A 13,846-nucleotide genomic window follows, 5' to 3' on the forward strand; every position below is an offset into this window, starting at 1 on the left:
GGATGATGATAAATGGGTAACATTTACTAAGTGTTGATATATGCCAGGTGCTGTTCTAAGTACTTTTCTTGGACTAACTCATTTGATCCTCTCGGCTACCCTGTGAAGTTGATGCTATGATTACCCCAATTATACGGATGAAGAAACTGAACTTCAGAGAGCTCAAGTATTGTTGAACCAACATGACACAGTTGGGATTGGAACCTAGAGTCTAGCTCCAGAGCCCATGCCCTGATGTGCCCTTCTAAGGCCAAGCATGGTGCTTGGTATTGAAGCAAGTGTTCACTGAATGAATAGAAGGAGCCCTGGATCTGGAGACCACAAGTTCTGGTCCTAATTCTGTCACTGACTTCCACTGTAGCCATGGGCAAGTCTGTGCTTCTTTCGCTATAAAATGAGGGGTATGGATGTTGATACCAGTGGTAATAACAAGAGCCAGTATTCGAGATTCTAATCTCTTTTGAAGCTTTACATAATTTAATCCCAAGGAAAAATGAGACACAGAAAGACTCACTTGCCCAATATCTAGAAAACAAGGGAGCCAGGATTCAAACCCATTGTGCTCCTACATTGTGCTTCCTAGCCCAAGTGGTTCCAAGGAGACACCTCAGGGACCATGGTGGGGAAAGGAGGGAGGTGGAACAGGATGGAGCAGACAGACTTTTGGGCTCCCTATGCCCGTTTCCATCAAAGAAGCTCTACGTGTCTCAATTTCATAGAATGGGCTCCTACTTGCGATTTCCTTTGAATAAAGGTTCTGCTGTTAAAACAAAAAGGTTGAGGGGCTTCCCTGGTGGCGCAGTGGTTGAGAATCTGCCTGCCAATGCAGGGGACATGGGTTCAGGCCCTGGTCTGGGAGGATCCCACATGCCGCGGAGCAACTAGGCCCGTGAGCCACAACTACTGAGCCTGCGAGCGTGGAGCCTGTGCTCTGCAACGGGAGAGGCCACAGTAGTGAGAGGCCCGCGCACCGCGATGAAGAGTGGCCCCCGCTTGCCACAACTAGAGAAGGTCCTAGCACAGAAGCGAAGACCCAACATAGCAATCAATCAATCAATAAATCTTTAAAAAAAAAAAAAAGAGACCGGGGAAGGAGGAACTGTTGGTACAGACCATTTAAAAAAAAAAAAAAAGGTTGAAAACCATTGGACTAAATAATTCTGGAATTTAAGAAGTCTCCCAAGTATAAGTCAGGATTTTTCTGGTAATCTTGACTCATTATAGTTATATAAGATGGGGACAAAGGTTGCTCCTGGGAATGGCTCCAGCTATAGAAAAAGTCACGGCGATAGCGCTAAAGCCTCAGCTCCAACCTACCTGTTCCACTCGGATCTCAATCTCTCCATTCACCTTCTTTCCATGGAAATACTTGGCCCTGTGAAGGAGAGGAAGAAATCTACTGAGTAAGGATGCAGACTGCTTCACTCTTTTCTCCCTTCTCCCAGAGGTCTTACCCCCAGAGGTGTATGTCCAGACACATTCCCCACCTTCCTGCTCTCTCCCACCTAGACAGATGATTTTCTCATTCTTTATATGTATTGTGTGAGAGAGGGGAAAGAGTACAGGATGGGAGGATTGGACACCCAGGTTCCGGTTCTGCCAAGCTGCTTTACCTCCCCATGTCTCCGTTTTATCCTCTGTAAAAGGGAGATAGTTATACATGCACGATATATTTCTAAACATTATTTTAAGGATCAAAAGAAATAAAGAACCCTACGTAAATAAATAACGCAGAATTCTTTTATTGAGTTACACCCTATGTGATCCATAAAGGACGTATTAAATTGCTCTATCCAACTGCTCATTTCTTTATTTGTCCATCTGTCCAATGAAGCAGACCTCATCTGTCCCTTGGTCCATCCATCCATCCAACCATCCTTCCATCACCTTTCCTCTACACCCCTGCTTCTGTCTTCCCATTATCAATAAATGGCATCCCATCTACCCATCACTCAAGGCAAAAACCTAGACTTCATTCTTGTTACCTCTTTCTCTCTCCCTATCCCCATGGATTCTACATTCTAATTATATCTCAAATCCATCCACTTGCCCATTTTTCTCTGTAAGCACCCTAATCTTGACCTTAGTCATCTCTTTTCTCATATAAATTCTCTTTTCATACTCTACTTTTCTTTCATAGCACTTATTATAATTGAAATTACTTGCAATTAGTAACTGGGTTTCATGCCTGTGTCCAACCAAACTATAACACAATTCCTCCAGGCCAGGAACAATCTACCTTACTCATCATTCTATTCCCTACCAGAATGCTTGACACACAGTAGGAGCTCAATTAATATTTTTTGAAAGAATAAATGACTGAAGAGACAGATGGGGGAAAAAGTTGTTGAATACTTACTCTGTGCCAAAAACTGTGCTATATTCTTAGTCTTTCTCATTTAACACAGCTACCACCATGAGGTGGGTATTATTATTTCCATTCCATAAATAAGGAAACTGAAACCCAGAGAGACGAAATACTTTGCCTAAGCAGCTTTAATCCTGGACTTCCATTGCCACATCAATGTTTTTTTCTCAGCCCTGAAAAATAGCAGCAAATGTTGGGGTGCTCCTGGGTTTAAATGCCCTCCCACAAAGCAAAAGTAATACAAGTTTCCATCTGCTCCTTTTGGCTGTTGGTATCATGAAACTAAGAGTTCTCAGTGATTTGCTATAATCTGAGCACTGTGTTAAGCATTTCCATAGACTTCCTCCGGGGCACAGACAGCTCTTTGCTCCCAATCCCAACTCTCCTCTTTGCCTATAGTGAGAGTGTTTATAGACTGGCACCAAGAAATGTATATCCCAACTCTCCATTTAGCTAGGTATGACCACATGATTGAGTTCTAATCAGTAATGTTACATCCAAGAATCTTCTGCCTAGTTTCTTCTTCTTTTCCCTGGAACATCGATGTTGCCACCTTTTTTCAACCTTCCAGATTGAACCTTTGCTACAGATTCTCTGACCAAGCTGCAGTCTCTCTGCTTCTGAAGTCTATCCACACTTAGCAGATGCCAGTGGAGTTCATCTCTTTCCAAGACTGCCTGAATCACTGACTGATGGCTCTAATATTAATGCCACTTTTTCTTATAATGTTGACTGGCTTAGATGTCAAGCAGGTAGAACTTTATGGGAACAGGAGTTGTTAGTGTGACTTGAAAGCAAGATTTGTTTTTTTTCTCCCAGGATGGTCTTCAACAAAATGTGTGTGCAGCCAGCCTCATGCAAAGAGAACCTTTTCATGTAGTTTGTGAATTTTATGAATCCTTAAAGGTAGTGCTGGCAAACCCCAGGCCCTGGGATAAGCCCCCCTCTAATATTTGTAGGGCCTGGGACAAAAGAACAAATGGAAGCCCATGTATCATATGCCTGATATTTAAAATTGATAAAGCTAGCAAACATTTAAATAAAACATGCCTGTCTTCCTTCCTTGACCAACACAACTTCATAATGGCCTGGAAGGGTCAGAATTTAAACTTCTCAGAATTCTTGGAGATCCACCCAGAACATGGTGGCATGGGGGTTGCCAGCTCTTGGTTTCCATCGTCCTTCCTAATTCTCCTCCCACCCTCCTCTCCTGCATCACTGGGGCTTCTTGTGCATGCTTGTGGATGACCCAGCCCACATGGCCAAGCTTCATCTCCTCACCCACACCCCCATCAACAGTGCCTTGGCCATGTCTGGGGATGATGGATCAGGGAATTGGCCTACACAGGCCCTGGAATTGGGCCTGGGTCCCTATGGGCAGGGATTTCTACAGGTCTGGGTACCCACTGAATGATCAAAGGGTGCAATTTGCAGGGTCCTCCTTTGCTGTCAGGAGTATAGCTAGTAAGGGCCAGAGTATGACTTAGGGCAGGGGTCCCTGTCGCTTGGGTTTACAAGAAGTACTGGATGATCCTGGGACCTCAGGATGGTAACTAATGAATAACATCACTGGTATACTGGAAAAAGCATGGATCTGGAATCACAGAGGCTTGGGCAAAATCTTAGCTCTACAACTCACTGCATGTTCCAAGACAAGGAACTTAACCCCTCCAGGTCATAGTTTTGTCATTTGTTAAGTGCTGATAACATCTGCCAGCCAAGGTGTGGTGAGAAATTCACTTGACCCTGTATGTGAAGGGCAGTAAGTAGAGTGTGTGGGCTCAGAGCCAGACCACCTGGATGCAATCCCAGCGCCACCACTCACTCACTGTATAACCTTGGGTAACTCATTCAACCTCCATGTGCCTCAGTTTCCACATCTGGGAAGCGGGGATAATCACAGTAACTATCCCACAGCGGTGTTGTGAGGATTAAACAAGACACGACGTACAAAGCACTTAGAATGGTTCCTGGCACAGAGTAAGCTCCAAAGTATACAGCCCAGGGCCTGAAACAGAATCAACAATGACAGCAAAGAAACCACCGAGTGTTTACGCTGTGGCTATGGGTGCGGTATGCGGGGACCCACAAACAAACATAATCTTACCCTCATGGGGGTTACAGAACAGAATTACAGTTCATCTCACTTTGATCTGCTCCGTTAGCGCAGTAAGAGATTGGTGATGATACTGATGACAAATAGGCGGCACTGGTACAGAAGGCCTGCAAGTCCTTCACATCCCTCCTCCTATTGTATTGGCCCCAGTGTCCACCCTGAGGAGCGGCAGGGCCAGGACTAGCCCCCACAGGTTCAAAGTCACACAGAGCCTCTAAGCAGCAATGGTGAGTTAGATCTTGTGCTTAAAGATTTTCAGGATTCAGCTAGACCCTCTGGGACCTTCATGATCTGGACCCTGTTAACCTATGGCCCATTTCTTCTCTGGTTTTCAGCCCACCTACTGCACACACTCAACCTCCTGTGATTCCTATGCTTTTATGACTCGGAGTCTTTGTGTTTGCTGTTCTCTCCTTCTCTGCTTGGTTACCTCTTTCTCATGTTCAAGATCCCTGACTACTGTTTCCTTGAAAGCACCCCCCTAACGAGGCTAGGTTAGGTGTCCTTCCTCTGGGTTCCCACGGGGCGCTGTACTTAACAACCATATAACACATATCACTGTGTGTTGGAATGACATGTCCCCTGCCCCCGTACACCTAGTCTGTGAGCTCCTGGAAACCTGAAACCGTGTCTTAATGCTCACTGAATCTCCCGAAAGCGGCACAATGTGCCAGGGCACAGGCACATGTTTAAGGAATGTTTGCTGACTGGGTAAATGAATAATGTTTCCAGGGATAGGCCATGGGGCATCCAGTGCTCCAGCTGCTCTACTGCCATCTACTGGTGCAATGTTGTAACACACTTACAAATCCATACCCATTACCATGTGGGGTCACCATTCAGTGTCCAACACACACAACCAGCAGCCCTCGACGGGATTCTAACTCTGATTCTAACTCAGAACTCAGAGCACTACACCAATACCACCCAAGCATCTCTGGCCTCCACGGACCTCACCTTCTCAGGAGAAACACTTGTTTTGCCCATCTCTGGAATGTTTACTACAGGGCCTGCCAGATGGACTCAGGCTGAAGCTGAGGGTCAGGCGGTCCATCCCCCTGCTTGGCCGAGAGTCAGAAGTCTGTCTCCTGACAGGCCACACAGACTGCTGCCTCCTTGCCTGGGGCTCATTCAGGCTTGAGCTGCTTCTGAACAGTCCTGTCTGGCAGAGGAAAGGGTAGGGATGGTCTGGAATTCTAGATGCCCTGGGGGCTGGGGTTGCTGCCTGTGTAATTGCCTGGCTGTTTGACCTCAGGCAAAATGGATGACCCCACTGTGCCTGAGGTCTCTGTCTTCCTAATGCAGACCTCTTCCTAACGCCCTAATATGTTTATCCTCATAATGAGATCCCTGAATCCACAGGCCAATCAGTCAAGTCCTTGGCCTTGGGAAGGGGTTGGGGGAAGCTCTTGATTCTACAAAGCTTCCATCTCTGTGGGTGGTCTCAGATTTTACTGCCACATCAGAGGCACCAGGAAGGAGAATATTATAAAACCAGTGCTGCCTGGGGTGAGAAATCGCTAGTTTGGGGAGGCGGGATGTGGTGAGTGAGCAAGATTTATGGGGAGCGATACCGAGTTCTTTCATGGCTGCAGCAGGGGCAGAAGGAAGAGGAGAATTAGCACAAACAGGATCCACCTGTGTCCAAGCAGCACCCTTCTAATAAATCCCATCTGGGATGTACAGTCAATGAGGCTAGGCCTTGGTGGTGCCCTTCCTGCGGAGGAGAGGGTCAGGAATGTTCTGTCTCAGAGTAGCTGGAGAAGAACGAAGGCAGGGATCTGGTCCTAGAAACAGATTTTCTTATTTCTGATGTAACATGCCCATTGCTCATTTGTGGCCTGGACAGAAGCTGGGGGAGATGGATGACAGACCACACAGGAGAACCCTGAAGGTGGACACACTCAGGGTTTTCTCAGTTAGCAAGAAGAGGAGGGTCACATGACAGGCTGGATGGATGAAGGTATGACAAAAGCAGGGCCTTTGAACACAGAGTTCCAACTCAGAGATCCAATTCTAGCTCCATTATCTACTCCTAAGAATAGCTAACCCTCCTGGTCCCCTCCCACTGCCAGAGGGGAGCCTCCAGTGATGGGGCAGCCTCATCATACCTCTCTGCAACTGGGGGGGCTCCAGTGAGTTAGGACAGGGAGGGACCCTCTGAGAGTGACAAGGCCCCTTGCACCTGTACAGGGATCTGTGAAGGTGAGGAAGTGAGACATACTAGGGCCCCGAGCCACATGACATGATGAATGTCCCCTCGTAGGCTTCCGACAGCAATAGGGAAGGAGAGTTGTGTGTGCAGCTCTGATCACAATTCACATCATTTATTCACTCTCTCATTTAACCACTACCTACTGAGCTTCGGAAGGACTGGGCACCCTACTAGGCATGAGGGGAAAGGCTGATACAGTCCCTGCTCTTGTGGAGCTAACACGCTCTTGGAAAAGTCAGGAAACTAACCAGCTGAAAAGGAAATGATGAATACAATGAACAAGGTGGTACAGGGTAGGATGTGGGGAGCAGGGAGATCTGACCTGGGGTAGTGAGGGAAGGCTTCTTTGGAAGACATTTAACACGCGTGTACTAACCATCCACTGTGTGCTCGAGCCTGCAGACTCTAAGGAAACAGGGATGAAGATAACATCCTCACCCCTGAGTTCTTGGCCTCAGGGGGTTTACTACCTAACAGGAGGGAGAGACCCATAAAGGACAAAGACCACACAGGGCATTAGCCCAAAGAGCAGGTCAGCCCACAGAAAGGGACCTAGCCCAGTCTGAGAGCCAGGGGCTACTTCCCTGGTGAAGTGGCCCAGTTCATCCATCCATCCAATGTTTGGTACTTATCCTTTGCCAGGACGAAGGGCTGCAAAGATGAATCTGAGAAGGTCTGATGTGTGTGTATGTGTGTGAAAGGCACAGACAAGGACAAATGAGTTGGGCAGGCACTGGTGGCGCTCAGGGGGCTGATGAAGTTTCCTGGGGCATGTCTCCCAATATGCAGGAAAAATGAGCGACAGGCATGGAGCAGAAGACCTAGATTTGAATTTGCAGCTCTGGCACCTGCAAATTTTGAACAAGCCTCTGCTTCCTTATCTATAGGCTGGGGATGGGAAGATCCACCCATAGGGTCATGAGGATAAAATGAGGACGCAGATTTGAAGGCCTCTGGGAACCTGCCAAAAACGTGCCAGCAAGTGGGTTGCTCACTGGTGGGCTGCTGGGGTGGACTTCACCCTCCAGGTAAAGAGGTGGGCAGGCACTGCTAGTGTTAGCAGAGGACAGACCCAGGTCCTCTCCAGCTCTGCTATTTATTTCCTAGTGCTGCCTCAGACAAACATCAACCTTCCTGAGCCCCAGTCTCGTTTGAAAAAGTAAGCACATCACTATGTAACACTATGTCTGCTGCAAGGCCCCATGAATGATATCCCTGACACCTGGCAAGTGTTTACTGTTCATCTCTTTCCCTCCTGTCCTTCAACAAGTGGGCATGTACCTGAGGAAGTGACATATCATTTAGGGGAAGGTGGCAGTATCTTCCTTGCTCTAAATGGAACTCCTGCTTCATGTCTAGCATGATGGAAACCTGCCTTGGCTGCCGTCTGGGAGCTCCTCTTCCTCCCCAGCACCAGCCTTTAGGGTAAACAAAATCCTCAGCCACCCACTCACTCTGACAGCAGAGATCATGCTAGAATGTTATCTCCCAGTTCCTAGGCCTCTTCTCTCCGAAGACACAACACTGTGTCACCCTCATTCCCACAGAATTCTGAAAATCCACAGCCTTCACTCCACCAAGATAGTTCACATTTAGAAGGCTAAGCTGGTCACTCAGCAAACATTTAATGAGCATCTATTAAGAGCTCAACCTGGGGAAATGCCCATGAAAAGGTTACACACTGAAAGGTAATTCATACCAAGGTGCAAGTGACCTTTATCTGATCATCCGTAAAAGGGGTTTAGATGGCATAAGGAGGATGAGAACGGGACCATGAGAATATTAAGTGTTTGATTTAGAAAGGGGGTGTGAGGCCTGTCAAGGTGAGAAGGACAGGGCACAGAAGGAGAAGGCTGTGAGAAGTCATTTTCCCTCCTCCTCCCTCCCTCCACATATTCATCCATCTAGCCATCCGATTACCCATCCACTTACCCATCCATCCATCCACCCACCCATCCACCCATCCATCCATCCATCCACCCACCCATCCACCCATCCATCCATCCATCCATCCATCCATCCATCCACCCACCCACCCACCCATCCATCCATCCATCCACCCACCCACCCATCCACCCACCCACTCATCCCTCCATCCATCCATCCCTCCATCCATCCATCCATCCACCCACCCATCCCTCCACCCACCCATCCCTCCATCCCTCCCTCCCTCCCTCCCTCCATTCACCCACCCACCCACCCATCTGTCCATCCCTCCCTCCCTCCATCCCTCCATCCATCCACCCACCCACCCATCCGTCCATCCCTCCATCCCTCCATCCCTCCATCCCTCCATCCACCCATCCCTCCATCCCTCCACCCACCCATCCATCCTTCCATCCCTCCCTCCCTCCATCCATCCATCCCTCCATCCCTCCCTCCCTCCATCCATCCATCCCTCCATCCATCCCTCCATCCCTCCATCCCTCCATCCACCCATCCCTCCACCCACCCCTCCATCCCTCCACCCACCCATCCATCCCTCCATCCCTCCCTCCCTCCATCCATCCCTCCATCCATCCCTCCATCCCTCCATCCACCCATCCCTCCATCCACCCACCCACCCATCCATCCTTCTTCCATCCCTCCCTCCCTCCATCCATCCATCCCTCCATCCCTCCCTCCCTCCATCCATCCATCCCTCCATCCATCCCTCCATCCCTCCATCCATCCCTCCATCCCTCCATCCACCCATCCCTCCACCCACCCATCCATCCCTCCATCCCTCCCTCCCTCCATCCATCCATCCCTCCATCCATCCCTCCATCCCTCCATCCACCCATCCCTCCATCCACCCACCCACCCATCCATCCTTCTTCCATCCCTCCCTCCCTCCATCCATCCATCCCTCCATCCCTCCATCCATCCCTCCATCCATCCATCCACCCATCTCTCCATCCCTCCATCCACCCACCCACCCATCCATCCTTCCATCCCTCCCTCCCTCCCTCCATCCATCCATCCATCCATCCCTCCATCCATCCATCCCTCCATCCATCCATCCATCCCTCCATCCATCCATCCATCCATCCATCCATCCATCCATCCCTCCATCCAGGGTCTACTATGTGCTTAGCACTGTGCTAGTCCCCAGGAATTATGCTGAACAAAACAGCCCCCTGCCATCCTGGTGCTCCTGGTCTAGCCAGGAGACAGGTCCAGATGAGGAATATTTACCCTGACTCCTGTCTTCATCAGAAGTTGCCAACTGGCCAATCTCATGGAGTCCACAGTCTTGTTTTGTTGGACTTAAATTACATACTTTTAATTTTAAAATAGAAAATTCATATAAAGAATTCAGATTTCTGGTTTCCCCTGAAAATCAATAACTGGGCAACACCAGACCTGTATTCCCACATGGCAAAAACTGGCTGAGTGGACGGCAGCTAGTGCCTTCAGAGGGGCATCAGTTCCCACGCTCAACAGTCCCCACTGCTCCCTGTTGTCTCTCTGCAGCCAGAGTCAAGTGGCAGATGCATTTGTCATGGAGCTTGCGCTGTTGTTTTCCTTGTAGCAGGGAAATATTTCTCTGTGCCCGTGCCTTTTCCTAACAACTGCCTCTTCACTCACTGACCACCTTGTCTCCTGTGAGCAACTGCACAGGCAACCCCTAATCTAACGAATTCCATTATGAAAATGGCAATTAGCTCAGCGCAAACCCTCAGGAAGCCCACACCCCCACCCCTTCTCCCAACTCAGAGTTGGAGGTCAGGAAAATGGACACAAAGCACCATCCCCTCTCTTGCCGTTACAGACAGCCTCTCTCCTGTCGAGGAAACACGTCCCAGGCAGGCTTCCACAGGACCCAGGAGGAAAGACATTCTGTAATGAGGCTGGCATGCACCCAGTGACATGCTCCCCGCAGGGCAAGGCTATACCCAGGCAGGTGAAGTCTGGAGGAACAGGAACAGCTACTGCTAGGAGAGCCCATGACATCTGAGGGACTCCTTCGAAAGAGGAGGACCTAGGTGAGAAAACCACATTTTGGAGGGTGAGGGAAGACTCAGAAGTTTAACAGCTGAACTCTTCAGAAAAAAGCAGGGTAACAGCAGGAAAAGTGACTGAGACAAAAAGCCAGAGTGGGGAAAACGAAAAGCTGCAGGTCTGAGACTCCTTTAAGGGCTTGCAGGCTGACTCTTTTAGAGTGTGAGCCTCTTCTGCATTGTTCCTCCCAAATCACCAACCCAGCTGTACTGGAATACCTGCAAGTGACAGGGGACTCACTCCCTCACCGGGAAGCCCACGTGGTCTCTGGATGACTTTACCATTCTGTACACTGAGCTGACATGTCTCCCTATTTGTCTGCTTCATTGGCCTCAGTTCTACCCGTTTGGAGCCACATGAAACCAGTCCTCTAGCTCAGTGGTTTCTAAACTTGGCTCTTCATCATTTTAAAAAAAAGTTTCCTGAGCTCTCCTCTGGATATTTTAACTCCGTAGTTCTAGGGGTACATCTCAGTGTGGCCTGTCTTGCACCCATTCTGCCTTCTAGTAACAGCACCTCCATCTGCACTTGCATACATGGAACCAAGCCTCTCTCTTGCACACAGTCTTGATGGGACTGTCCCCAGGTGTCCCCAGGACACATTGTGGAACCAGCCAGGTTTGTTCTTGCTCAGGAATTTGATTTTTGAGCAGAGAGGCACAAGGTTGGGAGGAAACAGGAGCTGACATCTCCAGAGAGTGTCCACAAGTCCCTGCCTCTTAGGTCCTGGCAGAGCCCTGGGTCCTGACCTCTCCTAAACTCGGGTCTTCATGGTTTTTCTTTTCATTCTGTGAGCCTCCCACATATTTTCAATAAACTCCCATTTTGCCGAAGTCAGCCAAAGTAATTTCTTTTTCTTGCAAACAAAGAACTCTATCCAATACAGAAGGTGTAGGGTGGTACCTGGTAATCTGAATGTCGTTCTGATGGAAACAGTCTTTTGGGGACCGTGATCTTAGTCTATTGTCATTGTTTGACTTATGAAGAAACTGAGGCCCAGAGAGGAAAGTGGCTCCGCTGAGATCTCACAGCATCAGCAGAGAAGGGAGAACTTAGGATGAAACAGCACATATCAGATTCCTGCCCACATTCCCTTCTGCTCAAAGACACTTCCCCCAGATTTCCTAGCCACAGTCTCAGAGGGTGAAGACTCTACCAGGGCAGGAGACAACTCTTCACTGTTTTCCCCTCTCTCCCTCTCTCCCTGCAAGAGCAGGGTAGGAAGCAGCAGGCGCACCAGGCCTCTGGATTGGATGGTGGGGAGACCTCACGGAGAGAGGTCAGCACTTGAAAAATTCCTCAAGTCAAAGGGCTCGGGGCCTGGGTGCCACACAAGGCCCTCACTGTGTGTGTACATTGTCCTCCTGATAAAAGGGGCCGGGCCTGGGAAAACGGCGCTGGTGTCCAGGCGACGGGGCAGGCTGCTGGGGAATGCCCAAGGCCCCTCCCCGCCCAGGCACCAGGGCGGAGGGAGGGGGAGTGGCAGAGGGTGCCCAGAGTGGAAGGACGAGTCCAGAAGTCCAGCACGACTCCAGGTTGTGTGAGGTGGCCCCTGTGAGTCAGCAGATGAAGGGAGTAGGAGGGTGGCAAGACCCCTCTCATCAAGACTTTCTTAGCTCCCTCTCCCTCCACCTCTGGATTTCCCCACAGGGAACCAGCAGGGCCCGTCCTTGTTCAAGGAGAGTCTTAGGGGTGGGGGAAGTTGTGGAGGGAGGCATAAGGATTTTGTTTCCTAGAGCCAAGTGTCTTCAACAGAGAGGTGTGTATCCCCCATTGAGCCCCGCCAGCCAACTCCAGGAGGAGGGGACCAGCTTGGCCCCCATCTTCCCATCTTCGGAGTAGAGAGTGTGCCAGCCTACCAACATCCAGACACCCCTCCTCCAGGGCTTCTAGGAGACAGCTCTCAATCATATCCAGCTGAACTGAGAAACATGCCAAGTGGCTTCCTTCCCCCTGGCTCCCAGAGCTATTATATTCACTAGCAATTAGTGATTGCAATTAATTGTTAATACCAGTTACCATTTCAGTGCCTGTACGGCAGCTAAGCCCAGTACTAGCCCCACCCATGCCATCATCTCTAACTCTATAGTGACCCCTCGTGAAAGATGTGCCACGATCCGATCCTGCCTTACACCTGAGGAATGTGAGGCTCAGAGGTCAGACTTGCCCAAGGTCACATAAGTGAGTGAGAGAACGGGGGCCCAGGCAGCCTGCCTCGAGACTGTCCACTTGGTTTTGCTCCTGCCCTGCTAGTAACTGAGATTGTTCAGTCCTCATCACAGGCAGGGAAAGCTGCTTCCTGAGCATGGGGTCGACTGGGGGAGCCTGGTTTGGCTCCCCAACCAGAAAGCAAAAATATGCAAAGGCCAGCCTCTCACTGGGCCCACGTTAGCAGGGCTGGGCACTGTCTCTCGTTGCCACCTCCATCAGTAGCGTGGCCAGATGAACTAGTGGACACCCAGTTAAATTTTTTTTTAATATATTTCTTAAAATATTTATTTATTTATTTGGCTGCCCTGGGTCTTAGTTGTGGCATGCGGGATCTACGTTACCGCGTGCGAGATCTTCGTTGCGGCATGTAGGATCTTTTTCTTTTTTTAGTTGTGGTATGCGGGATCTAGTTCCCTGACCAGGGATAGAACCCGGGACCGCTGCATTGGGAGCACGGAGTCTTAACCACTGGACCACCAGGGAAGTCCCAACACCCAGTTAAAGTTGAATCCCAGGTAGACAACAGATAATTTTGCAGTATAAATTAAGTCTACACCAAATATTGCATGGGACATACTTATACTGATTCATTGCTTATCTAAGTATTAATCGGGCATCCTGTATTTTTATTGGCTAAAACCGACAACTCTACCCAAAACCTCTGCCGTTGATGCCAGTTCCGAGTTAATGCTGCTCCCCCACCCCCCCAGAAGGTGGCACAGTGGGAAGTGGAAAGTCCTGGTCACCCTGGGGCCAATTAGGTCACAGCAAGACTTCTACAGCTGCCAAGACACCCTGCAGTCCTCGCACCTTCACTCAAGCAGCCTGAAGCAGCTCAGCTCTAAGGTGGAGGCTGGAGCCTTTGAGTTATCAGCTGGGCAGGAAGGAGTAAGGAGCCTGGGGAATAGCATGGAAGTGTCTGTGGTACCCTTCCCGAACTCCAGGGCAGCTG

The 13,846-nt window shown here is 49.6% G+C and overlaps 1 protein-coding gene across 2 annotated transcripts in view; it reads right to left on the reverse strand.

Moving 5' to 3' along the window:
• The window catches only part of SYN3 (synapsin III), a 452,132-nt gene that overhangs the window by 394,732 nt on the left and 43,554 nt on the right, over nucleotides 1–13,846 (reverse strand). For both annotated transcript variants that reach the window (XM_082348950.1, XM_082348951.1), the window contains exon 3: nucleotides 1,318–1,375. In XM_082348950.1, coding sequence (XP_082205076.1) covers nucleotides 1,318–1,375 — 58 coding nt within the window. The remainder of the gene's footprint in view (nucleotides 1–1,317; nucleotides 1,376–13,846) is intronic.

This window comes from Balaenoptera borealis, assembly GCF_965194805.1.
Source record: "Balaenoptera borealis genome assembly, chromosome: 13".
Taxonomy (NCBI): domain Eukaryota; kingdom Metazoa; phylum Chordata; class Mammalia; order Artiodactyla; family Balaenopteridae; genus Balaenoptera; species Balaenoptera borealis.